The sequence below is a fragment of the Vanacampus margaritifer genome, chromosome 15, assembly GCF_051991255.1.
Source record: "Vanacampus margaritifer isolate UIUO_Vmar chromosome 15, RoL_Vmar_1.0, whole genome shotgun sequence".
Lineage (NCBI taxonomy): Eukaryota > Metazoa > Chordata > Actinopteri > Syngnathiformes > Syngnathidae > Vanacampus > Vanacampus margaritifer.
The window spans coordinates 4871290-4898781 of record NC_135446.1 but is presented as its reverse complement, the minus strand read 5'-3'; the positions used below and the strand labels follow the sequence as shown (position 1 = coordinate 4898781).

Here is a 27492-nt window from a genome sequence, read left to right as displayed (position 1 = left end):
CAGGCATTCACCGAAATAATTACACATCTGCAAATATTATTATCTTTCTGAAATACGATACGATGCATTATATCATCTATAAGCATTTTATTTTTAAGCATTAGGTTGTAAAATGAGTTTGAAATTTGATTACATTGTTAGAAATCTTATTTTGTAGTATATTTAACTATATATAACTGCAACTATAGAGATTTCTTATGGAGGGTGTCAATTACTCAGGCTTTTAGTAGGGATGCACCGAATTTTCGGCCACCGAAAATATTCAGCCCAAAATGTCAAAAATAGGCATTTTCGGCATTCAGCCGAAATTAAATTAAAGCCGAAAGAATATGGCCGAAATAGGATGTTGTGGTGACGCAAGCAAAAAATAAATAAATGCTGCAAGCAAGCATCTGTTTTGAGTGTGGCTGGCGTTTCACCAGGTGAGTAACACCGCACACCGGAGAAGGAGAGGGAGGGGTCGCTTGGTAAACTAGTGTACAGCATTTCAAATGGTCGAAAAAAGAGAGCACTGCCAAGTACTGCACTACAGGTGAGCCACCATTCTCCTGCAGCGACTTCCTTTTTTTCTTTGATTCAAACCATTCGAGCGCTTCCAATTTTCACTGGCATTCCAGTGGCCGTGCTAAATACTATAGCTCATGCTAGCACTATTGCCATCAACAGTTTTAAACAAGTAAACACTAGCACTATCAATCTATCTTCTGATGACTACAGCCCTACAGCACGCTGTGTGTGCAGACAGTTCCCGAAGCCATGCGAATAAATGTATTTTTATTTTTAAACGGTGAATATGTAAATGTGCGGATTTTAAGTGAGCCGCACTGTGTTCCGCTCCAAATAAAAACACGTCATCCCACCGCAACACACACATCCATGCCTGACCAAACTAACTAACAAACTACTGTACATTGACTATAAACAGCAATCGCACCGCCATAAAATGCTCACCCTGCGTTTGGTGTTTAATGTAGGCAACCATTAGCCAAATTGTCTGAGGTGTGGACGCATTTCAATTTATATTGTGCTTTGTTAAAATGCCAGTGTTAAATAAATGTTTTATAATAATAATTTTCGGTTTCCGGTTTCTGTAAAAAAAAAAAAAATTAATTTTGGTCATCCCTAGTTTTTAGGAGACAGGTCACTTTTTTCATCAACTAGGGCCGAACAACTAATCGACTTCAAACCCACATCGCAATCTAGTAGAACCCAATTTTCAAATGAAAATGGCTGCAATTTGGTGCAGAAAAAATGCACGTCATTTCAGTCAGTAATTATTTATTAGAAATATGTCTAATTTATTATATAGTGTCTAATGTCTCTTATAAAGCTACAGATTTTTTTAATTTGTTCATTTCTTTTTTTGCATAATTTTTGTATTTTTTTTTTATGACTTATGGTCCATGCCACACTTGTTTGGTAGAATTTTCTTAGTGAATGCTTAAAAGACTGCAAGTCAAAATGTTTAGTAGGTTGACAACTAACTGAAGCAGATTAATTAACTGTCTTTCATAATATTTTATGGTTCATTTGCCTTTATTTTTGCATAAGCCTAACCTATAAAGCCAAAATCTTCATGTGTGTTTCTTGTGATACTGATTAATTTATTGCTTGTGTTTGTCAAAAAAGAAATACATGGGATGGGGACCTTAAAAAATAATTGCATATTAACCAGGGTTTTACCTGGGTACACCTGGCCACCTCCACCTAATTTGCTCACCACCTCCAGCCTGAGCCACTAATGTCGTTCAACATTGCGCTCCAGCTGTGTTGATTGAGCTCGGCAGGAATCCATTTTAACTGCAGTTGCAGTGTTGTGCCATTAAGAAGACGCTATATCAACAGCAGTGCATCGGAAAGACCTGAAGCAACAACCGAAGAAGAAACAGCTATTTTTTTCTTTTCTTTTTTTTTTACTTTAACGTACCGCAGAAAAAGATAATGGAGTAACCATTTTGCACACTCCCATTTCCTGGTTGCGATGCAGTGCAGAAGTGCCGCGCTCCAGCCATGGCCAAATTCATAAAAATATAGTATATACAATAAACATAATAGTGTTTTACAACAACGCTGAACTATATTTACAATTGAATACCTACTAGTGGATACATTTTTAATGAGTAGTTAAAAAATGGCAAAAATTAATGACAACTTTGTATTCATATAATTTCTAATAAAATTTCTATAAAAGGAGGGTGGCCCATAATGGTATTGTTCACAGGCGCAAGTACCGATACCTTAAAATAAGACTGTATTGCACAGATACGATACATGGTATCGATAGTCACCCATCATTGTCAGTCTGATATCACCTCTGCCTCAATTTGAACCAGAAAAAAAAAACATGAAAACGCAATAGCAATGTTAGGCAAAATTGCAATTGGATAATTCAAAATCGGTCAGAGAATTTCGGTCAGCTAGTGGCATTTTAGAGTCATTACTGAAATATGTCAAATTTATGTGTGGATATAGTCATCAAATTTTACCGAGCAGCCACACCAATGTGACATTTTTGGTACTTATTGCACTGTTACTCTCGCAAAAAATGCTATCATTCTGTGATGACAACACACACAACAAAACCAAAGAAAAAGCAAAACACTTCTGTGGAGTTGATCCTTGAGATCTTCACTGAGCAAAAGCTTTCCAGAACATTTTCTTTCAACCCTTACCAGAGACATTTAAATTTTAAAGTTCAACTGTACAAACGTCTCCGGAGTGGTAATCGTTTCCCCCCCCCAACAACAAGCTCCCCGCTTCCGAATCATTTTAATGTAATAAATGCAAGTGCAGACGAGGGCTGCCGAGAACACTTCAAACATCAGAGAAGTTCAATTCTGGCCTGTCGTCAAGTTGCTCCGGCACTTCTCTCTAATGATGCACTGCCAGAAATCATTTGCATCATCTAAAAGCATGTTTGCTGCTCACCTTACAGGCGGAACTCAAGAATTTTCACAGATTTTCTCCCCTATAGCCCCTAATTCCTCTAATTCGCTTACAACTGAGAGTGATTACATAATAATGAGAATATAAAGATCACTCCAGTCGACAGCTTTGGTAGTAAAGACTTCAACCTAAGTATGAGTACTATGCATATTTGGCTTGATGTTCCTTTTGCTAATCTATGGCTTTTTAACACAGAGAGCTTAATTCAAGCGTCAATCCTGCAACAGAACATCCACATAAGTGACACATGAAAAACGGGCAGGCTTTTTTTTTTTTTTTCTTTAGAGGGAGTTAAGCGCCACTAACCTTTCGGGGATCCAATGGGAGCTTCACTGTGGGACTTCACCAGGCGACCGTCAATGTCGATGCTGCCCTGGAAAGAGAAGGAAACCTCTGGACTGGTCAAGTCTCCGTCCTCATCTTCCTCATCCTCCTCATAATCATCCGCCGCCTCCTCTTGTGCGTCGTCGTCCCGGCGGGGCGATTCCGTGGGGTCGTCCAGCTTCTGTCTCTCCTGCAACTTGCTGTGATTCTCAATCACCTGCACAGAGGATAGCCAAGGTTTGGCGTTTCACATGCTAGTGAGCGAAGAATCCCATCGTTACCTTATTGGCGGTCTCCATGACGACCTCGATGTTGAGGTTCTGCACGGCCATGGCCAGCAGCTCGTCGTCATCGTCCCCGACGTCCCAGGCATCGCTTGTGATGCTTTCGAACTCCTGGAACGTGGTGGCCTTCTTGGGCTTGCCCGGTGTGGCGGGAGATGGCCTCTGGCCAGCTTTAATCAAACTAGACGAATGGAGAGGGGGGGGGAACATATTTGAGGGATCATAGGTAGTTGTGGGATTATAGTTTGCACTATATTCTGGTTTAAAACTATTAATATAAGAAAGTATTAAACATTTTAGGGGTTGTCTACAATTTGCAGCACATCTTGGGACCAACGTCAAGATTCTTATTGTGCACCCCTTTATTCATCCAAATTGAATCAACAAAAACAAATTAAAAAGTAGGGATGTTTGATACCACTTTTTTTCAGAGTGATCCCAATAGGAGTACTCAACTCAAATAGTCACGATACCACTTCTACTTTTGATACATAAAATTTCACCCACAAAAAGCAATGATATAATAATATAATAATTATAATATACATTTTTTCCTTAAAACTGCATGAAAATGAATGTTTTTTTGCTATTTTTCTCGCTTCTAGTAAATGATTGGCAGCTGTCGCTAGTACTGATACTTTGAAACATTGGCCCGTTACCTGGTATCGGTACTAATCATTCCCTAATAAAATGACAGCTGCATTCCGTAGTTCTTTTACTGAATCCAGAAATGCAAAAATAACAAATCTTAAAATGTCATTTTTCCCCCTCTCATCCTTGGTACCCTTGAAAGGCGCTAAACACATGAATAAATAAAGTTTGGATGAATTAATATTATTTGGGTCATGGAGAGCATGCCAAAATTGCCAATTAAAGAAAACAAAATCTCAGAGTAACTCTTGTTAAAAGAAAGATCCCACAAGTGACATGCACAAAGCACATAACTATAATTTTGCATAGCCTTTTACCTTTACAAATAAATAAATACTACTACTACTGATTGCATGCGTTAAATAATCAGGATATCCCAAAAGTGTGGACATAAAATGCTCATCATTAAGAAACAACATATTCAATGTTTTACTAAATCAAAATTAGGGATGTGCGGCTACCGAGTCCCAGTTATCAACAGTTTAACACAACTAGATTTTCAGGTAAGGGCACTTCCTAGTTTTTCTTCTTCACAACAAACCCTTGAAGAGGTATGACAATACCAAACAACTGCAGGACAATTGCAGTACCACTCCCCACCCCACACACGCACGGGCACACACACACACACACTCACACACACACACACAAACGCACGGAAAGAAAGTTGCACTTACTTAGCGTGAAGAAGTGGGTCAAAAGGTGGATGCTGTGCGCCATACACATGCTGAATGCTGAGGAAAGTGACAGAGAGACACCGAATGAACAGTCAGGGCGTCCATGCACATGCTGCTCTAAGCGATATCACTTGTACAGTGCAACAATTGTATTGTCAAATCAGAGCTCATTTGTGTTGTGGTGTCATGAGAGGAGTCTGTGATTGCGATAGCCGCTATTAGCATCGCATCTTTAGCCGGCTAGAATTTCAGCTATGAAGCGAATGTGGCGCACGCACAAGCAGCGTGATGAGTCGAGACTGTTTTATTTAACAGCTTGCCAGGGACTGGAAGTGAAACCTTGCGGCTGGATCTCAGCAGTGAGACTCCGGAGTGAATTAGCCTCGCTAGGCTAATCTAGCCTTCCTTAGGGGAAAACGTCACTCACCTGCCGGGAACCTTCGCCGCGTTTCTTTTCCAGAACTGCTTTTTGTTTCCATCATTCGACATTTTTACCTTCGGGTCAGACCGGTCCTAAACACAGACGTTCGGACTCTGTCGCTATTGGCAAAACGTCAAATTCGGCTTTATTTACACCAAGTTGCTTCCTCCAAAACTCAGAGCGCTGCCATGTTGATACTGGTTCATCGGCGAGTAAGCCCGTCTGTGATTGGCTGCAGCGGTATTTCCTCGTCGCGTGCCAATCAGAAGTGAGATCAGCTTGAGGAGCTGGTGACGTCACTATTCAATGTCGTGGCTTTGTTGACAAAGCGAAAAGCGGCGTCAATCAAATGGGAGACCACCAGCATCAGGACCACAAATAACGTGTAATTCAATTAAGTTAATGTAATATATTAACTAACTTAATAATTTAAATTCTCAGGGCTCATTTGACCATGCTTTCTGGTCTGGTGGCCGGGGGTGGCGTTTCCCTTGTGACACGCATTATTATTTAGCTGATTTGCCTGGAAAGAGACGGAAGCTCCTGACCGCTTTGAGTCACGAAAAAGGTTCAAGTCAAACTGTATGCTCAAAAAAGCATGTAACAATGACAAAAACTTTAGCAGATAACTTTCTTTCCTTCTGTTTTTCATAAAAGTGTAATATTTCCGCAAGGGTGTTTTATCTTTTTAGTCCTATGCAAAAAGTCATTTCACATGAATGGGACTAGGTGAGTCGTGTTGTTAAGTACCCAGAGCGACCTTCTTTTTTCTTCAGGGGGCCTCATATTCCTAGTGGGACTCTGGCTTGCAATAACAACAATACACAGGCTGAGGTTGCTAGGTCATGAAAAAAATAAAATAAAACAAAAACAGGGCCCCTAGTGGCAGGTGCTTCTTTCCCTTGGGTCATGAGAGTTGATTGGGCTGATGTGTAGTGTTTGTTTCGCTGTCAAACTCAAGCTAATGATTACTCACTCTGTCCCTTTTCCTGGTGTGGTTTAATTCTACAAAACAGGTCACAACAGAATGAAGAACACATTATACTTCATGTCTAACTGGATTTTACATGCATTCATGATATTATTATAGTGGCTAAACAAACTGCACTCTATGAGTTGTAGAAACTTTTTTTCTTACTGGTGCGAATCATCGCTCACTCATACAAAATCTTTGCACCAAACGAGTTCCCCTGACAGCATGAGGCAACACACACAAATCGCATGAACTGAGTGAGCTCAGTCTGTTATGGGGGCAGCTGCAGAAGTTGACCAAATAATGGATAACCAGTATATAGTGCTGTTGTCGGAACTTTTCCACAAGTACGGGCAAGTACTGGTGACCCTTTATCGGGATTTTCTTGCATGGAAGGACATTAGGAAGAACTGGAGGAGAAGTTCTGGCAGCACTTCCCCAACAGGTAAATCTATGCATAGAGGATTAACATATTACATGAAAGCAGCTTCTGTCTTTTAACTACAAAAAGTTTGAATATAATTTTTTTTTAACAACTGACAACAGGCATGAATAAGCAAGTTTTTCATATTCTTCTACTGTTTATGTCACAGTGTATCCATAGATGTATAATCAGTAATTATGGAAATTAGGTTCATGTTTTGTGTTATATTGTATAATTTACGTGCAAAACAGAGGCAGGATAAGCAAACCCATGACGGCATCCATTATACGATCTGTACCACCATTTATGGCAATTTGGTCCTTGAATATTAAACTATGTTTTTCTTTTTTGGGGGGATGTATCTATCTATCTCTATATCTATAATATATAGGGGCTAGTTGTATCACTTGTAAGTTGTCACATTGCAATTTTCTCCTCCAACGAAAAAGGGGAACACTAGTTTTCTTCACATAAATGGTCAGGGGTTGTGCACTGTCTGAGAAGAGAATAGCACATTGTGAACTGACATGAGTGCCAGTTATCTGTTTTGCACGAGCCAAAGTAAAAATTTTCAACCTCATATATTTTGAAACGGGCATCGTACTTAGACAAATTCTAGCAGCAAATCGTGTGGACTCGTTAGAGGAGAGATTCAGGCATCTTGTCATGCCTCAGTCATTGCTCTGTTTTAAGCTAACTTTAAATTAGAGCAAGTATTAGCCAACATGGTCGTTTGGGGCAACTTGTCTCAGTCATTTTCGGGTTTGTTGTCACATATGCAAAGAATGGGTCAATAAAAAATGCACTTCTGACAACTCGGTTTACGTATGCCAGAATTGCCCTTCAGATGTTGAGTCTGAAGAGTGAGGAAATTAGTTTGCCAGGTTTTGTTTCATAGTTTAAAAATGATTTTCCAGTTGTTGGAACTACAGTATGCCCACATCAGGTCTGGTTTAAGTTTCATGATGAACCATCCATCCATTAACCGAAATGCTTTTTTTTTCCCAGCAGTTTCTGAGTACTTAAATCTATTTCATAATATTTTATTTATGTTAAAGTTTGCTCAATGACTATGGTACATTTTCAAAATCAATGATAAACAATTTGTCTGGCTGTAAAACAAAACAAAATAACAAAAACAGCAAAATAAGGATAATTTTGTTTTGTTTTATTAGTTGCAAAATCCAGTGTGACATCTTACCCCATATAGTGTGACAACTTACCCAATGGTGGGGCAACATGTCACATGTTCACTCCCTCTATTTGATGGCGGCAACATGTCAATATGTTCACTCCCTCTATTTGATGGCTTATAACTCTGCACTGACACGAGGTATGAAAATGACATGAATACAAAACATATACCTTAGACTTTTCTCTTTCATCTGGTATACATTTTGTTTATATATGATGTATTGATTCCAAGAAATATACAAAAGTATAAAAAGTGATACAACTAGCCCCGGTCTCCCCGATCCGACTATTTGTGCAATCGATTATTAAATTGTAATTTGTGATCAATAATATGTAAGTCGTTATTAATGATCTTCTGTTCAAACATTTTTTGGCACGCGCCATCACAGCAGACATGGGTATTAGCTCCAGGGCTAATGTTTGTTCATGTAAACGAGTTCCCCAGTCTGAGATCATTGTAGCGTATCCAGCGGGGTACTTATCGTCGGCACACTTCACTTTAAACCTGGCTATTGACCTTCTTCAAAGTGGTATCAAGTGCCCTATTATATCCTGCCATAAACACTTCCTTTTATTAAACCGATGTTCCAAGTTGGTCACATCAAAATGTCTTCTGTTGATCATTGTGACCTGAGACTGTCACCGGGAACTTGAAGGTGGGATTCAAAACTGGAGACAAATTGGATCAAAGTGGAGAATGAAATGGAGAAAGGGAAATTGGGGAACTCTTGAAGAAATTTGAGTTATTTGAGTTTGCCTGATCATGTAAATAGCATGTCACAATGCACAGTCATCTTTAGAGGTTGAGTAGCTTTGCTTTATTTTCGTTTGATTTTATACAGTACAGTAGTAGTTTCTTTCTCTCTGTCACTTTTTTTGTAATGATAATAAAAGGTTAAACTGTAGAAAGACTCTGGCTGCCTAATATTCCCAAGCACATGCCAACATAAATATAACCAGTGCAGTATGCTTCAATCAAGTAAATATTAACGGCAAAAGGAAAAACAATGACCAAAATAAATAAATAAAATAGAATTGGAAAAAAATATTTTAAAAAAATGGTCAAAAATATATTTAATTTATTTTTTATGATTATGTTTTTGGGGTGCAAATTGAAGAAGTGTGTTATAACAGCATTATAAATTCACCTTATTGGGACATAGGATAGCTTCACTAATTTAAATCAAGAATTCAACTGTAAAATTAAGAAAAGCTAGATGAGTATGGTGTCATGATGGAACGTGAGTGGATGAGGGATGGTGGACCCAAATGCAGGGAAACAGGGATCAAGTGCAATGCGTGGTACTTTTATTAACCATAGGGAGAGAGGTGAGCAGACAACCACGACTGGAAGGGACGTGACTGGACTGGTCGCCATGACTGGACAGAACCTGAGTAGACTGGTCGCCATGACTGGAACGAGCGTGGCGTGACAGGAACTGATTTGCCTTGACTTTCCGTGGAGTGGCTATGACTTGGCTGGGGCTATCTATGGCTTCTTAACTGTGGCAAGGACGACTTGGCTGTGACAAGGACGACTTGGCGGTGACGAAGACGACGTGACTGTGGCGAGGACGACTTGCCTGTGGCGAGGACGACTTGCCTGTGGCAAGGACGACTTGACTGTGATGAGGACGACTTGACTGTGACAATGGCTACTTAGCTGTGGCGATGACTTGGTGAGAACTTGACACACGAACTTCCAAACATAACAGGCAATGCAGACAATGCACCCACACCGACTGGACAAACACAGCAGACTAAGGCCCCGTCCCCAAGAAAGCCAGTTTCAATGTATCCTCACAAGTTTCTTACCATTTAGGCCGTTCGTCCACACGATGGCGCGGTTTTGGAGATTGAAACCAATCACTTTTTAAACAGGGCTCCAAAGTGGAAAGATTTCAAAACGCGCCTCGTACGCGTCCGTCTGGACACCTTATGTAGGATACTCTTCCAGTGATAACATAATGGTTGCAGCTCGATGACAACACATTGTCGCAGTTTGATGACGTATGCTTCAATTCTCGCGTGACTGTGCGCGTCAGTCTGTCAACAACAATGGCGGATGGCCGTGTCGTAGTTGTTTTGCGAAGCCTCCTTAGCTTGCTTATGCTTTTGCAGCAAAATATTTTGCTTATTTATTCCCATGTTCATTAAGTGGTGTTGTACTTGAATCACCCACCATTGTCACTTCTCCTTTGTTCATCTTTTTCATGTTGTTTTGATACATGCTAAGCCATGTTTGTTCTGTAGATTGCAGTGTTCGTCTTCTTCGCTGATTCTTCTTCTACGCTTTTCCGTTAATTCACTGTGGCTGTGCTTCAGCGCCACTCCAGACTTGGCATATACATTACAGCCGTTAAACGTCCTCAGCGTCTTCTTTTGGACACACGCAAGTCTTGAAATGCTTCTGTGTGTACAAGATTTGTTTGAGGAACAAAGCTGGCTTTGCTTTTGTCTGGACGGGGCCTAAATAGACCAAAACTAATGAGACACACTTGGGGAAGGGAAGACACACACAGTTTGACGTGGTTAGACATAATGAGACAATGGAAGAAACCAGGCACACAAGACAAAAAACTCCAACCACAGACAAAAACAAAAAGAACACCCATAACAAAGAAAAACCCAACCCCCATAGAACCGAAACATGGCATATGGAACATATTCACTCTCCATGTCCTATGTTTTTTTTTTTGTAGACATATTTCTGTTGCAGCTGTCTTCTTCTAATTTGTAAAAATATCCCCGGGACATTTGTCTGTTTTTTTTAAGATACAGGATACTAGTTCCATGCCCACCATTTTGGAAATAATCCTATTTGGTATGCAAATGATGAGTGGGAGGGATTGTTGTTTTTGTCACATACAATATACTCCCAAATGCGTGTATTAAAATGACACGATGATGGATGGAAAAGCAGATACGGGTTTAGCCAGAGTAGAACAATTACTCACAGATTGTATCACGGGGAACTTTGTCATACATTTGACACAACAGCCTCACTTTGGCCTGTTTTTCATGTTTGTCCTCCCTTCAACCAGGCATCAAGTGCATGTAACTGCCAAGAGGACTCATTATGAATAGTAAACGTCACTTGTGCATCGTAGCTGCAAACCGCAACAGTGTTACTGACATTCAAGAGGATTTTCTTGAATCAGAGCAGCTGTCAGTCACATGCAGAGGCGGAAATTAAAGAGGGGATCCTGAGTTTTCAACACACAATCCAAACACAATCCACTGCAGGGGCAGGCCCTCGGAGTCTTAAGGAAATGTCCACATAATGCTTCAATCCTTCCTCGGATATACAATGCAAGCTCTCACCTGGAAGGAGATCTTTAAAAAACTGGCTCTCGCCTTCAATTCACTATGCTCAGTGATAGACGCAACCTCAGGCCCGCTAAAGCCTCACATATCTCTCTGCTGGCCCGCCGGCGGAGGGGGCTGTCAGGATATTTGCTTCTCTGTTAAAAGGTAAAGCCGGATACAGATCCACAATCGCTTAAAGCAAAGAAGGAAGTTTGGGGCTAAGTCTAGTGATCAAAATCCTATTAAAAAAAAAAAAACTTTGATTGACGAATAATAACAATCAAAATGGCTTTATTGTCATTGTACCAGGCGTAGAAAAAACAATGATCAACAAGGGGGATACAGAACAGCAGTCTTGCGTTTTCACAGATGAAAATAAAAACATAAGAGAGGGGAAAGGGAAAAAAACAACAGCCCCCTCTGTTAGAGGAGCACAGTATAGATTTGGGAAAGAAAAAAAAAAACAGCATCTGGCGTCATCAACATCAAGGAGAAATAATTTTTTTTAAATGTTAGTTTTGGGAACAAGCCGACAATAGTTCAGTCAGCCTTGAGTCTTTCACTGGAACTCGTGTAAATGTTGACAAGCCGGTTCCATCAAATATGCCTGGCAACTTTTGCATTTCCAATCAAACTGCCTGCATCTTCTGAATTTTGTGACAAAACAGGAAATCCCACAATTCCCAACGTATGCATCTTTACATCTTTGACAGTATCAACAGGCTTGCTATTTTCCACTGCTTCCAAGAATATCCAGCTGTGAATGTTTCATCCTGACAAGCAGGCTCCCCTTTTCACACACAGATAAAATGTGATCAATTGCGTTGAGTGACCAGCTAACCAATTCCATCATTTGAGTTTCATAATAGTAATAAGAATTTCTTAATATTTCATGATTGTTTTGAGTACTCCCCTCCCTTCTCATGTAATGGAGAGTTACAAGAGTGATGCTTTTAACGCTTTTTAGTTGAGGACAAAAATATTTGCAGTATGTTGATGACAAAATGTTAAAGTCCCAAATTGAAGCAATGCAATTCATCGAAATGTGTTTGTTTCCTGTCCTCACTTGGAAATCACAACTGGTTGAGTAAGTTGTTGGTTTTGGAGACTCATTGTTATCAGAAAGCAAACGTGGATGCGCAAGTTGAACCACATTTTTTGGCTAGTGCGTAATTTTGGTGTCAATTACAGGAGGTGAAGGAGCAGGTGGATCTGGAAAGGGTAGATCTTCTTTCTCTCCATGGCTGGCTCCCCAGCTGGAGCTCAAGCATCGCACCCGTAGCGATAGACAGCTCTCCTGTTATACCTTCCACCTTGCTTGTCCTCTCGTCTCCATCTGTTTGCCTAAGCGCCGGTCGAGCAAACCCATTGTACCGCACGTCGTGTTTGACAGTCCGCTGCCAAGTGTACCCGGGCAGATCTGTGCTTTGTAATCTAAAGCCGGCGCTCAATGCGCAGGCCTGTCTGTACGTTGAGAGACGGCTGCAGAGGGGGGAGCGTTATGGGCGAGGAATGCCAGAAAACGACAGCTGGAGATTGGGTAAACTGCAGGTTTATACCGCATTACAGCCGGCAATACGGGAACTTTCATTACCGTGATTGTATTTATTTACCTGCTGCAGCTGGGGGTCAATAGACAGAGGAGGGAAGCTAATTACACAATGAATCAATGCAAAAGGGTGGAGACCTTCTGGTGAGGTGAGGGATGAGGGAAAAAAAGTACATTACTATCCTCATCATTCACATTTTAGCACTTGTGTAAGCTTGCCTTTTTAATGTATGGCAAAAATGAGCACTTCATCTATTTATCTTCTCCATCGCATCCGAGCCGCTTGGAGGGAGATGTGTGAGAAGGAAAATGGCAAGGACTTAAGCATAGAACGCAGCAAGAGCGAGCGTTTCCTTTAACGTGTGCTGGCTTGTCCTCTACCACATTGTTGCTGCCAACTCGCAGTACCGGCAAAGGGATTACATAGTGTAAAAGCAGGGGGTGGACAGGGCATGGGAGTGGAGCTGAATATGAATAAGACAGCCTTTTGTCAGGCTGAAGGAAGGTGAGGCCCGGCGGGCTCAGTTTTATACATACACCAAGTCATATCCATCCCAGTGTAACAGACCAGACAAACCTCTTTTTATGGAATCCTGTCAGATGGGATGCCACTTCGGCTTTTGGCCATCAGGATGAGCAGAACATGCCTAACCACAAAGAAAGACCAACAATTGTTGTTATCATGCAGAATGGCGCTCTTACGGCGGTTACAATTACTTCCAAACGACTTTAGATTGCATCCTAAACAACCATTACATCAGCATTAAGGTCCTTTTTGTTTCACATTTATAGGATAACGTTCCGTCCTTGTTAATTACTATTGGAGCCCTTTAAGGTTGTCACTCATTCAGCTCCATTCATTATGTAATAATGTAACAAATTGCTATAAGTACCGTTTTATGAGGAAGGCATTAAAAATGACTTTTGTCATGTGCTTACAGACTCATTTTCTATTAGAAATCCGTTTTTGGTGTTGTCACACATTACAATAATCTAGCTCATATGACAGAATCAAAACAAGTGGCATGAGCCTGAGGATTTCAATTTCATTGACTCTGAGACCAAAAAGTGCCTTACTTACATTTATATGACACACATGCCTTGAACTCTTTTATTAAAAAATAAAATACAGGAACTATAATACAATCCATGTGTAGGAAACTTGAACAAAGGTAGAGTTGTCACTGGAGAAGTGGTAAACAAGATTGTGCAAGTTAGTGTGTAACCGGCTGCCCCCACCCGCCAGCAAGCCTCCGCTGTATGAACGCAAAGCGCTTCTGTTGAGCTAAACCTCGGCGACGGCATCACATCTCAAGACACTATTTGAAGGATTATGTTCCTCGGCATGACACGATGACATGACAGGACATGATTCAATCAAAAATAAATCAGCACAATTTTAGGTTACCCCAAAATGTATTAAACACCTGATTCACTTTTTGGGCCCCAGTAATGACAAATTGATTATGGAGGCGCCATATAGACAAAAGCGGTAATGTTATACCTGAAGGAAGACCACATTTCCCATGAGGACAAGCGTATGGCATCGTTTTTGAGCTCACGCCAGTGATTGAAACCCGGGCCATTGTTGAACCTTGACTGTCCTTTTATCCGGGTAGCTTCCCTTTTTCTTCTTTCTTTTTTGTCTCCTCAGACAAAACTTTTCAGTTGTTTTGCAGCTTCTGCCAGGAAAGCAGTAATTGTGCGTCGACATTCATATTGGCTTCTGTCTTTGTAAACAAATGGGAAGAAGGAAGTCACGTATGCCATAAAGCAGTCAGCACATTTGTATTTTTTTGTGTGGCGGTGTTCCTACCATCCTCCTCAAAGTTGCTTAGTGCCAGTAAATATGATACAAACCCCGTCAGGCCATGGCAAAGGTACCATTTAACTAGTTTTAAGTTGATGTTTCACCAGAAGAGTTATGAAAATATTTTATTAAGGTTGAAAAGTTCCTTAGTGCTTGTCTTGTCTTCAACCTACTTTTTCAGTCCAAGACTAAGAGCAAGAAAATATTTTTCCCCTCTTCACTTGATAATCTCTCCACTCACACACTCATCACGGTTCCCAAAAAACTGACATTGAGCAGCGAGGCGACCTATTGAGCTCGAAAGCAACACACTGAGCCGCGCGGCATGAATAGGCTACTCACTGTGGCCGAGTGCCATTACTAAGATCCTTCTGGAGCACAAAGGGAAAGGATGTCAGAGCAGAGCAGAGAGGATCTGGGCCTTGTATGGCCGAGGGGCTTAGCATGTAGCTTAGAGGACTTCACTCGGCTCAAAACTTGGGCAAATGTGCATGTGGAGGGGATGTGTTCTGTACGTGTGTGTGCTGATGGGATTATTGTGTATTTGTGTGCGCACATCCAATGGTCCAATAATCAATCTGTGTGTGTGTGTATGTGTGTGTGTTTCCAGTGGCAGTGATATAGGAATGCCATCTACTGTTTCAAATTGCTTACAAAAGATGTTAAAATTCCGGCACTTCTTATTCTAGTCTAGGTCACTTGTTGCTAGGCAGAAAATAATCCCAGATTGTCTTCCTCTTGCATGTCACTTTAAGATAGGGAGTAAAAGCATGATCAGCACTATTATAAACAAGATAACAATATACACGATAACATTGCACGGGTGAAGTCACGTTGACTAATGTCGTATAATTACTGTATTGTGATTATTGATTATACATACACACACACATTTCCTCCATTAATCATCTACGTTTGCTTATCTGTTACACCTATTAAATAAATAACGTGTCTATTTTGTCAGCATATTAGAATCCACGTGCAGCATTTTTTAGGGGCAGTCCCCATGTAACCTGATGAGACGTGTAATTAAGAGTAATGCAATAATTCTGTACATGCGCTGTCTGAATTCCATTTACATTATGTTTAAATTGTTGGAGTGAATGTCATATTACCCCTGCACCGCTATTCCCCTCAAGGCCATCACTCTTCTGCCTATTTGTCAAAGTGTGAATATCGATGGCCGTAAACTTATTCATGCCCGCACGCCGCATCATCTTTATTTGAGAAGGAAATGAAATCCCATTCCTGGCCAGACTCCCCGGAGAGAAATAATATGTCGCGGCGCCCGTCATCCATTTCGCCATATCAACTTCATAATTCGGCAGGGAGAGACGGGGAGGAATGAATGCCCCAGAAAGTTGAAGAGGTCAGTTCAACTACGCATGCGAGGTCCTTTCCCATCACTAAGCTGTTCTTTTTCAACGAGACCAACTCAGAGCAGGTTACAAGAATGGATAAACGTAAAACCTATTTGGATATGAGCCTTCAAGACCCTGCAAAGTGAAAATTAAACAAGTCTTCTAAATATGACACACCACAGAGGAGAGTGTTTTCTTCACAACGCTGCCAAATTATAGCTGTAACATATGCCACTGTTCCACCGTGAGGCTTTTCCAAGCCGAAACAACAAGGCGCTCTAAAGTGGCCACGCCTGCCCGAAACCCCAGTTCATGAGTAGAGTATAAGCTTAGATAACTAAATGTATGTCACCAGTTAACGGCTTTTCTAATTGTTTTCCTTCTATTTCGTGACCCTTAAGGCAATTTGTTTCCATCTTTTCAAGTTTTTGTAAAACTAAATCAATCAATCATTTATTTCATTCATTTGTAAAAGAAAAAAAGACAATATCTATTAATATTTAAATTCAAAGTAAAATAAAAGAAATGAAAGAAGTGAAACTTGTTTTGTCTGCCCCTGATCAACACAAAAACACACACTCACACAAAATGAATGACAGCGAGCGGTCAAAACACACTTTCAGTGTAACAATACTACAAAATAATTCAACTGCGTGTCCTTATGCTATATATATTTTTGCAGTAATTGTGCTTTTATACATAAAAAAAAATTACAAATAGACTGAGAAGATATTGTTTTACAATCCAGATTGTTCCACAGACTGACACTTTGATGAGTTGAAATACATCTTTCTTTTTGTTTTGTTCTATATTTAGGTTTTGAAAAAATGTCTTCTCCTCTTAATTTGTACTCACTTTCCCTTTTCATAAATTTAGTTTGTATATTAACTGGTAACATTTCATGATGGGTTTATAAAATATTTTAAGGCAGTAAAACGCCATCAATTCATTAAATTTTAAAGTTTTTAATTGTATAAATATTGGATTTGTGTGCTCTCTGTATCCACAACCGAAAACGACACGATTAGCACTTTCCTGTAAAAGATAGATGGATTCAGTGTAGGTTTTGGCTGCGCACCCCCACACTTCAATGCAATAGGTCAGGTACAGAACAATCAATGAATTATATAACAATAACTAAGCGTTCTTGTTCAATGATTCTTTAACCTTGTGTAACACGGCTACGGTTTGTGCTACCTTAGATTTGACATATTCTTTATGCGCTTTCCATGCTAAATGTTCATCAATAATTATACCTACAAACTTAATTTCATTAGTCTTTTCTATTTCTATGCCTTGCACAGTCAGTGTTGCTTCGACATCCATATTTCTACAACTGAAAATCATAAATCTGGTTTTACTAATATTTATAGACAGTCTGTTAGCATTGAACCACTTTATAATATTCTTAAATGCTTTCTCTATTACTTGTACTACATTATATATTTTTTTCCCCGGTATAAAATTAAGTGGTGTCATCTGCAAACAAAATACATTTTAACAATTTCAAAATGGTTGTAATACCATTCACAGAAAGAAGAAAAGCTACTGGCCCCATAATTGATCCCTGTGGCACCCCACAAGTTACATAACTGTGTTTTGATTGCAAATTCTATTGCAAGAAGCATGCATACTTTTTATTTAAGTTTTCCGCAAGTTTTTAGGGGCCTCTGGAAAACCATTCATGTCAAGACTGGATTGGCAAAAGATTGACTGTGCAACAGTGCCCTGAATTTCCATGCTCACTTCCTTTCAAGTTGTCCATTAGTCCTTATTAAATTGTTTGATGTAACCGCCACCAAGTCTTCTGACAATCCATCCCATCCCGTCTTTCTCACTCTCTACGGATCAATGGAAACCGGATCACGCTCTACTTAAAAAAATATTTTTATGAACAAGCCTATCTAAAAGATGCACAGGTCCTTTCATCAAAATATGGAGCTTTTGGAAAATGAGTATCTTAAATCGCCTTCCCGTGGGAAAGTCGGACAACGGGATGCGATTCCTTCAGCAAACACTCGCAGGATCTCTTGGGACGTGGTGCATTTTTTCCTGCCCATTCATTTCCCTGGTAAAATAAGATGATACCTGTACATTTCCTTGCTCTAGTCTAGGCCCATATATCCATTACATTCTCTGTGTAATCCTGTGTGAAAACCAGCAAATGAACAAACAAACAACAAATATGAAAATGATGAATATTTCCATTGCTTTCCACTGGAAGGTGGGAATACGTTTCATATTCATCAAACAGGCGCTTTGTCTGCGTATGTACGAACAAACAAGTACAAAACTCATTAAGCAGACGATCAGCGAAAAAGCATCACGCCCTCCGGGTGTGCGTATGTAAAGCTTGTTGAATAATTTACGATTGTGATAATGTCTCCACAGCTCACGATCACGCTGTGCATGTGTGCGAAATCGTGGCCGTGCACAAGACGGACACGAGCAACCAGACGAAGGCAACAAAGCACCTTCAGCTCAATCCACATGCATTCACAGGTACCAATATTGTACACACTCAACATGTCTCAATAGTCAGCGCACACTTTGGCATGACATTACATTCAGACAGACGTGGGAGCTATGATGACTGCAGTTTTTCCATGAATATCATTCGTTTGACCTTGGCTCGCTAATTGACATTGGAGCGACGTTGCAAAATAAGCTTTTCTGTCTTGGACTGCAAGTTTAGCACCAGTTTGAGAAGATTTAATTTCAAGCGGAAGGTTATGATGCTCAAAAAAGCATCTGCTGGACTGAGATTTTGTTCACGCCGAGTTCCAGTGCGGTCTTTCGGGTAGACTAACTATGACTTTGCAAGAGTGCCTGCTCGGGAAGTTCTGTGTTTTCATCAGTTCTGGTTGTAGGAGGACACCTTCCACTGTGTGGTTTGTCGAGAAAACAGCCTGACAGCGCAAATTGGCGTTGGAGCAGCGTGACGATCATAAAGCTTCACACCACAGTCGGGGACTGAAAAACTTTCCAGACAGCAATTTTGCAACACTGCTTCAATATCAACTAGCGGGCCACGGCAAAGGAATGACAGCCTACACTGTCAAGGCCTCACATCTGTCGGAATGATACCTAAAATGAAATACAAAAACAAATTGTGTACAGTGTCTTTTGGGATACCTTGTATGTGTGATAAAAGATATGAAATGATTATCACATGATGAATATGCAGTTACACCAGAATGGGAAATTAGCATGGCAAATCCCTGTGATGTTCTTTAACTTGAATTACATGCCTTATTAACGAGCACTATAGTACTGAATTTCATTGGAATTTGAGTCTCACAATAGCCTTTTGCAACATTTGCACACAACTGGTAATGCATTTTTACCTTGATCATTTACCATTGTAGATGTGTGCCAATATTCACTCTCCTTAATGCTAAGTGAAATAAGCCCAATAGACGGCCCTCAGTGTAAAGGCTAATGTATTGCCAAGACAATCTTAGGTAGAGATAGACAGGCCTAAAATATCAGGGGGCCCTAATGCTTTGGAGCTATTAGATCGTTGCCAAACAAGATGATCGGATTAACAAAACTCATCAGAGCCAATATCGAAAAGAAAGGACGTTGTTGACTAATGTATGAATTAGAACCTGACATATTTTGTTAAAAACTTGGCACATCACATTCTCACTTACAGGTGGCTATAGAAAGATTTGCCACCCACTCTTAAAACATTGACCCAACTCAAACTACTTATAGAATAAAAAATGCTCAGCAAGTAACTCAGGAATTTAAAGTGCTTGGCATGCACATTTTCAAAACTGTGACTTTTGTAAATATTTAAATTAAATAGATAAGTTCCCCGCGGGACATTCCATTTAACTTTGTATTAAACCTTGGTGATGAGGAAACAGCCACTGTTGGAAAGTTCTGAAACACACACACACACACACTCCAACTATGTTGTGATTCATATCTGAGAGCAAATGGCTTCATCTCCGGACTCTTATCATGACATCACCCACCTGCTGGTGACACTGCAAAATATTCACCAAGTAGATTGTTATCAGTATTATGTGTGTATATATATATACATATATATATATATATTTGTTATGTTTTTTATATTTGCAGTTTTCTACGTGAGGAGGACAACACAGAATCAGTGGCGATGCGACGAGATCACCTTTTATTGTGACAATCTGGGACTTTGCCAGCAATGGATTCAAACAATCAATGATCAACTGTCAACACAAAGTAAGTATGTTGGCACACCTAAACACACCACATCGCGACTCCCTTGATGATGATTGAAGTTAAAATGCTCGCAAAATTGTGTGTGCCTGTAGCAGAGTGCCTTCATGTAGTACATGACATGGATTGTACCATCAAGTTAGATGCAAATGTATTGTGTATTTTTTGTGTAACCTTGCCTGGCGTTCAAAACATCACCTCCTTTTCTATTCATCGAATTTAATGTTTGGCTCCTCGGCAAGCCGTTTTATCACCGGTTAGAAGTGTATTTCTTACAGCAAGTAGTGCTAAAGCCTTGATATAGATCCAAATGGAAAACCTTCCATTTTGCAAAGCGAGAGGCCATTATTATTCTTAGAAAACATGGATTTCTTTCAGCGCTGTCTTTTGTCGACGCCCTCGGGGGAGTCCCGAGGCAAATCTATAGAATATGAGTCGCTTTTCAGCAGCTCTCTCGCAAGCAAGTCCCTCTCGGGCACAGACGTATAAATGGCGGTAGCGCACAAGTTGAAATTGGGTTGCATTGCAGGATATAGCTCAGAACCTAGCCAATGTGAATGATATTTGCTTTGGAGCTTTACAAGCTGTCAAGGCATTAGAATGATTTAATGGTTAGCAAATCTACCTTACATTCTCAACTACGAGCTTCTTGTGTAGGGTTTGCATGTTCTATGCTGCTTGACTAAGACATCCCTGTAGATGGCGTTGTTGCATGGCTTCAGATTTTGAAAATTGGGAGATGAATAAAGGAGAGAAATGACAACACAATGGATGTCAGACAAGTTTGGGCACCTCACACTCAAACGGAATATTTGGGTCACAAACCAGTTTTTGTTGATGGAACCTACACACTTAAAACTGTCAGCCCCAATGAAAGCAGAGTCTACTCCAAGTCACCTACAAAATTGATTTTACAATACTGCTACTGGCCTTTAATTGACTGAATGGTTTGGGCTAATTGAATATAAACCCACAAGGGCATGGAGGTCTACAGAGTTGGGTCAATTAGTGGAGCATACGTTTCAAAGCAAACATGGTGAAGCAGCATTTAGCTGTTATGCTGCACTCAATTGGAATAAATTGTGAACAGTGAATGAAAATGATTTTAAAACCATGTTTTCCCCCCGATTCCTTTGATTTAGGTCTTTTAGACATGTTTTAATTAAATTTCACTTGACTGTGTTATTCTGGTTGGATAGTGGGTCGATTCAACTGTATTGGAAGAAACTTGACTTTTAAGACGACTGCTTGTTAATGTTCATTCCGTTGCTTTTGCAGGTGACAAGTCTTGGCAGAGCTCCGCGCTCTGAGTGCTCTACCTTTGAGTGCTTTCCAGCGACGTAATTACATTAGGAAGTGCAACGATGAGGACATTTGGAATGTTTGACTGCCTTGATTGGATTCCGTTTGCGTCGTGACTGCAGCACCCGATCCCGAACCCATTCATTTGCAATCGCGCCGCTGGTCCTATTGCCGTTTGTCGTGCGATAGCGGTCCTCTCCATCAGCCATAAACAAGCCATTTAGCATTCTGCGTCTGGGCGCTTTTTGCAGGTTTATCGGCAAATGATGCAGTACCTCGCGATTGCCTCGCACACCCCTCATTATTTCTCCAGCAGCCCTGTTGAAGGTTCTCTTGTTAATGAAAGCTTCATCAAGCCGATGTCACCGTGCACATTTGTACCCCCCCCCCCACACCTTCCCAAAAAAAGATCATCTTAATACCCTCTCTTTCTCTGCAGCCAATCGGCCCAAGAGCCTGCTGGTGTACATCAATCCCTACGGCGGGAAGCGGCAAGGGAAGCACATTTATGATCAGAAGGTGGCGCCGCTGTTGTGCCGCGCCTGCATCTCCACGGACGTGATTGGTGGGTCGCTACCTTCAACATTGAAATCCAAAATGACTCTCCGCGGCCGCCCGTGTCGGCGTGAAGAGGCTTGCGAGAATATGATGGGCTTATGGTGCCATTAATCATGCCAGCACCTTAATGGAGGCGCTGATAGCTGATAAACTCGGGTATCCAAACACATCTATTATTCAATAAGCGTTTGCAGCAGCTACACATAGTCTGCACTATTGATGGTCCATCAGAGTGAATACAGTTTGCTCTGGAGTACCAGCAGCCGCTTGCAAGTCTTTTATTTGTGTTGTTATTAGAAGAACGCCACACAGATTTACAGTTGGAATTTTATTTTTGTTTTGTTTTCTGGGACCGGGCTCGTTTTGTTGGGGGCCGTGATGTACGAGACCCGAATTAGGTTTTCTTGTTGTTGTTGCCTCTGTGCTCACACTTTTGTCCCGTACATCAATCTGTACAATGGGGTCCAGTAAATACTTCAAATTGCGCTACTTTTTCTTGCCTGTTGGTTATTGTCTTTTCCTTGTCATTGAGCTAATAGGAAATTACTATTTTATTTGTCTCCATAGTTACAGAGCGGGCCAATCACGCCAGAGATCACTTGAAAACGGAAGCCAATCTGGATAAATATGATGGGTGAGTCCTTGAGATGCTTTTTACTTGTCAACATAAAATGTGTCTATCCATTTTAACATTTAGCAGGAAAATAAATAAATAAATGATTTGGCAATATATCGCGATATTACAGCACACAATTCTTGTATCGATTCATATGCAACCGAATCCATTTTTAAAGATCAATTTTTGATGGAATTATTCAACAAAATATCTTACTTAGGGTTAGGTTTCACACTTTAAGCATGGAAGAATGTTATATTAATGGAACATTAAGCCTTAATATTTTATTTGAATGCTGTTCAAACATGAAACAGATTCCAACCTGTTTGTTAAATACTGTGGCTCACAGTTATAAGCCTGAGGTACATTTTCATACAAATCTTACAGTGTACATGTACAAGTTTACTGATTAGTATTTTCTAAATTTTAGTTTTAAAAAATCGCAATAATTGACTTATCGATTCGTATCAAGATTAATCGGTATCGAATCGAATCGTGGCCTATGAATCGTGATACAGATCGAATCACAAGGTACTAGGCAATTCGCACCCCTACAGGAAAGTGTACAAAATGTTAACAATACAACAATAAGATAATCTTGCTATCTAAGTGCTTTATTTTACATAATTCTAACTTGTTAGTAATATAAAAAAACCTAAGTATAGATGTTTTGTTTTATTATATTAATATTCAAATTCATTAAAATATATTCACGTTCCACTGAGATCATAATAACATGAGTGGATATAAAAAATTTACACACCCCAGTTCATATGTGAAAAACAAGATGGAGGTAAATAATTTCAAACCGTTTTACACCATTAACGTCCACAACTCTCCCCAAAAAAATAAAAAAATCTTGCCACAAGCCACCATCTACACTAGTTCCACTAATTAACCTGAAACCAATTTTCAACGTTGTTGGATTTTTAGCATTAAAAAAAATAAAAATCATAGCAACAGTTTGGCATCAAAACCCTCCATAATAATAATAATGATAATAATAATAATAATAATAATGCATCAGATATATATATATATATATATATATGGACACTCAAAGACGCTTTACAATGGATACATTATTCATGCACTCACACATTCACAAACTACGTAAGTATAACCACAGCTGCCCCAGGACAAGCTGATGGAAGTGTGGCTGCCAGTGTACATACACCTGGTGTCTTATAATATGGCATCTAATTAAACCGCAAAGTCAAATTGAACATGCACATACACACAGCTAATTACAGAACTAAATGACTATGATCACTGATTCAACAGGTCAAACAAACTACTATGTCAAATGTTGCCAACACTTATTGCCGCCCATGTGTGTAGAGTGGTGTGTGTGGGCGGAGACGGGATGTTCAGCGAGGTCCTACACGGGTTGGTCGCCAGGACCCAAAGAGAGCGCGGCATTGACCCGAATCAGCCTGACGCCCATTTGGCGCCGTGTTCCCTCCGCATCGGGATCATTCCTGCAGGTGAGTCTGCGTCAATACCTGTGTTTATAATCTCAACGCTATGAGAAACACGAGGCACTTCCAGGCTACATGTATATCAGATGACAGCTGAAGAACTCGAACCCTGCTGATCGCACTGCGTTGCCAAGTTACTAAAGGGGGTCGCCATGACAACATGGCAGGCAGTCCCACCGGAGGCTTGAGGAGGGTCAGTCACTCCGATTGTCATAAATGAAATCAAGCTGAGGGGTATTTTGGCAATAATTTCAAGAAAGGTTCAAAAGCAAAGCATGGGGGCTGACCAGGGCACAGCGGGATTGTTTGTTTGAGATGAAGGCTCAAATGCTTTCCGCAGGTTATTCTCTTTTCAAGCGTGTACACCGTACATTTGAACAGGGAAGGACAATTTGAAATGTGAAGCATTTTGAATGTTAAAGGGATACTTGACTCATTTAGCCATTTTCAGCAGTAAAAAGTTCATGTTTTGTCCAGAATTAATTTGATAACTTCATTCATGTACAATTGATACCTTTTAAAAACAAAATTTTCAACTTGCTGTCGACTGAAGATGACATCACATGTGCTGAGGAAGTAGGTAACGACCAATCATGGCTCAGTTTGCATGATTGGCCGTTTCCGTTACCTACTTCCTCAGCTCAGGTGATGTCATTTCAGTTGACAGCAAGTGGAAGAATTTGTTTTTAAAGGTATTAATTGTACATAAAAAATAATGACGTTAACAAATTCATTCTAAATAATAACTTTTTACTACTGAAAATGTCTCAATGGCTCAAGTATCCCTTTAAGAACATGGACAAGATACAAACCAACAAAAAAAAAATAAAATATACTTAAAATAAGACCATTCTGCAGTTTATGAATGCTGGTACTATATTAGCTCTCACTGCTTTTACTACCTTTTTAATGGTCCATGGTGATAAAAAAATATATACATGTACACTTAATCTTACTCAAGAGGGTCATTTTGGAACATACTGCTTACAAGGCATCAAGTAATTTGAGTATACTTTCCTTTAACGTGAACATATGGCCGCTCTTTTTAAGACAGAAAAATAAATGGCAATCATGCACTTTTATGGGCTTGTCGACTGGGTAGTCGTCTTAAATGTACCCTTAACATTTGACTTTGACAGCTTGGGAATGTTTCTGGTGGAAAAAGTCACTTATAAAAGCTGCACTCCTGTAAATTGCGGGAGTGAAATTGTCTCCTACTATGGCATTATACCTTACCATGTACTTTTGTGTCATCAACAGGCTCCACTGATTGCATCTGCTTTGCTACAGTGGGAACCAACGATCCGGTTACATCCGCCTTGCACATCATTGTTGGTGGGTGAGATTTACAGTATTTTTTATTTTTTTTTATGTTTTAGTAATAATGATAAATGTTAAGATGCCGCAACCTGTGTTTACAGGTGATTCCCAACCCATGGACGTGTGCTCGGTGCACCACAAAGACACGTTCCTCAGATATTCGGTGTCGTTGCTGGGCTACGGCTTCTATGCCGACATTCAGACTGACAGCGAGAGGCAGCGATGGTTGGGCCCGGCTCGATATGACCTGTCGGGTAGCAAAAGCTAAATTCACCTCCACGCATGAGCTCGCTCGTTATTTTAACCCGCCAGTCTCCTGCCCTGAACTTTCAGCTGGTGCCAGCTTAATTTAACGTCACCTGTGACCCGGAGTTTACAGCGGAATAGTTGGGGTTGAGGTGATTTAGATTGAGCTGCACTTGTTTACAACCAATTTGCCCAACACACTCACATTCAATACATTTCCACTCAATTCTGTCTACCAATAACACCACCACACATTGCAGCGTATGCACATGCAAAATGGAATATTCAGCCATCTAAAACCAGCAACCCTAAATGGGGCTTTTATAGTATAAGTTTGGGCTTTAGACAAGTGCAAATTGGTCACTATTTGGATTCCAAGAGTAAAACTCAGCATTCCTTTATGCACATAAACCGATAAGTGAGTTGTCCAAAGCTGCATCCTGGGAAGCTAAACACAATGCAGGTGCTCATGCTATTATCATTTAGTCCAAACAAGAGGAACGGCAGCACAATTAGTGACTCCAAATTGTCTTTTCAGGTCTAAACAAACCAGACAGAAGGGTATTGGCGGCAATTCTCAAGGCTGGCTCTGTGTTTTCCTTTCAGGGGTAAAGACCTTTCTGAGTCACAACTATTATGAAGGCACCGTCTCGTTCGTTCCGGCTGAGGACAATGTGGGGGACCCCAGGGACAAGGAGCAGTGTCGAGCTGGGTAAATAAAGCAGCCGCAAAAGAAACACAATACAAGAGACGGTGGCAAAAAACAACCAGAGAAGGACAGACCTCTGCCAAGGCTCTGATGTACAATCCTCATAACTAAATAGAGGTTTTGTTGTGGAGCTACTGGAACTCAACAAAATATAATCCAATCCTTCATTCAGATAAATGGGATTTTCCATGTTAAAACACAAATTTAATTAACTCATTTGCTCCCAAAAATGTATAAATAAGTTCTATTATAAATGTTTTAAGCGTCCCAAAGATGTATTTATACGTTTTTTGTTTTAAATGTTTTTTATCCTAAAGTATACAGAAGGCTTTGATGCGGCCTCTGAACTGCAGAGAACGGGTGAAACAATGGTAGTAATAAAAAAAACGGCCAGCAGGTGGCAGCAGAGAAATCAGCCATGTTGAAAAAAGCTCATTTACCCACATTTCTAAACAGATTTATTAGAAACCTATTAGAAAGCTATATTCTAATGCTAACTGTTGCAAAATGGAAACATATAGAAATATATATTTTTCTACTGATGAAAGAAGAGACTCTAATCCTTCTTTTGGTAGGTTCCATGTTTTATAGCAAAAGAACACAATATTCTGTGGGCCTTGCAAAGTCAGTCAAAATCCAGTAAAACAGCCGGGAGCGAAGGGGGTTGCTTCAGTCAAAATGGCTGCAAGGGAATGAGTTAAAGTCTAAAAATCAAAAACACCCAGCATCTTTAAACATTGTGTTTATATGTTATAGTTTGCATCAGAGGTGTGGACTCGAGTCAGGCATTTGACGACTTAAGACTCGACTTGACAAAATGTTAAAAGACTTGCAACTTGACTCGGACTTTACCAACAATGACTTGTGACTTCACTCGGACTTGAGCCCTTTGACTTGAAAAGACTTGCTTCTTGCACCAAAACAAAAAGATTAAAATTTATGTTAACAAGTTCCTCTCGGTGTGTGTACGTGTGCGAGCTGGGCTGACATAGTGCTGTCATTCATTAATGTCAGGAAAGCTGCAAAGGCGCAAACACGCGCCGCCTACGCTAAGGCAAACTTCAAAATAAAGCTGTCCAAATAATACAATGACACCAATGCAACAGCCTTGGTGGATTTAAT

General features: G+C 40.2%; 2 protein-coding genes across 3 annotated transcripts in view; one reads left to right on the top strand and one right to left on the bottom strand.

Annotated features, from left to right (window-relative positions):
• The window catches only part of tbc1d22a (TBC1 domain family, member 22a), a 90334-nt gene extending 84814 nt beyond the window's left edge, over positions 1 to 5520 (bottom strand). For both annotated transcript variants that reach the window (XM_077545173.1, XM_077545172.1), the window contains exons 1-4: positions 5310 to 5520; positions 4883 to 4939; positions 3552 to 3735; positions 3253 to 3487 (exon numbers count right to left, since the gene is read on the bottom strand). In XM_077545173.1, the coding sequence (XP_077401299.1) occupies positions 3253 to 3487; positions 3552 to 3735; positions 4883 to 4939; positions 5310 to 5371 (538 nt within the window). In that variant the 5' untranslated portion in view covers positions 5372 to 5520. The remainder of the gene's footprint in view (positions 1 to 3252; positions 3488 to 3551; positions 3736 to 4882; positions 4940 to 5309) is intronic.
• Positions 5521 to 6512: 992 nt separating this feature from the next.
• Positions 6513 to 27492, top strand: part of cerk (ceramide kinase) — a 31281-nt gene continuing 10301 nt past the window's right edge. Inside the window, exons 1-9 of the mRNA XM_077545323.1 lie at positions 6513 to 6721; positions 18315 to 18425; positions 20019 to 20141; positions 21880 to 22005; positions 22566 to 22632; positions 23956 to 24101; positions 25356 to 25430; positions 25517 to 25669; positions 26268 to 26373. Coding sequence (XP_077401449.1) covers positions 6550 to 6721; positions 18315 to 18425; positions 20019 to 20141; positions 21880 to 22005; positions 22566 to 22632; positions 23956 to 24101; positions 25356 to 25430; positions 25517 to 25669; positions 26268 to 26373 — 1079 coding nt within the window. The 5' untranslated portion in view covers positions 6513 to 6549. The remainder of the gene's footprint in view (positions 6722 to 18314; positions 18426 to 20018; positions 20142 to 21879; positions 22006 to 22565; positions 22633 to 23955; positions 24102 to 25355; positions 25431 to 25516; positions 25670 to 26267; positions 26374 to 27492) is intronic.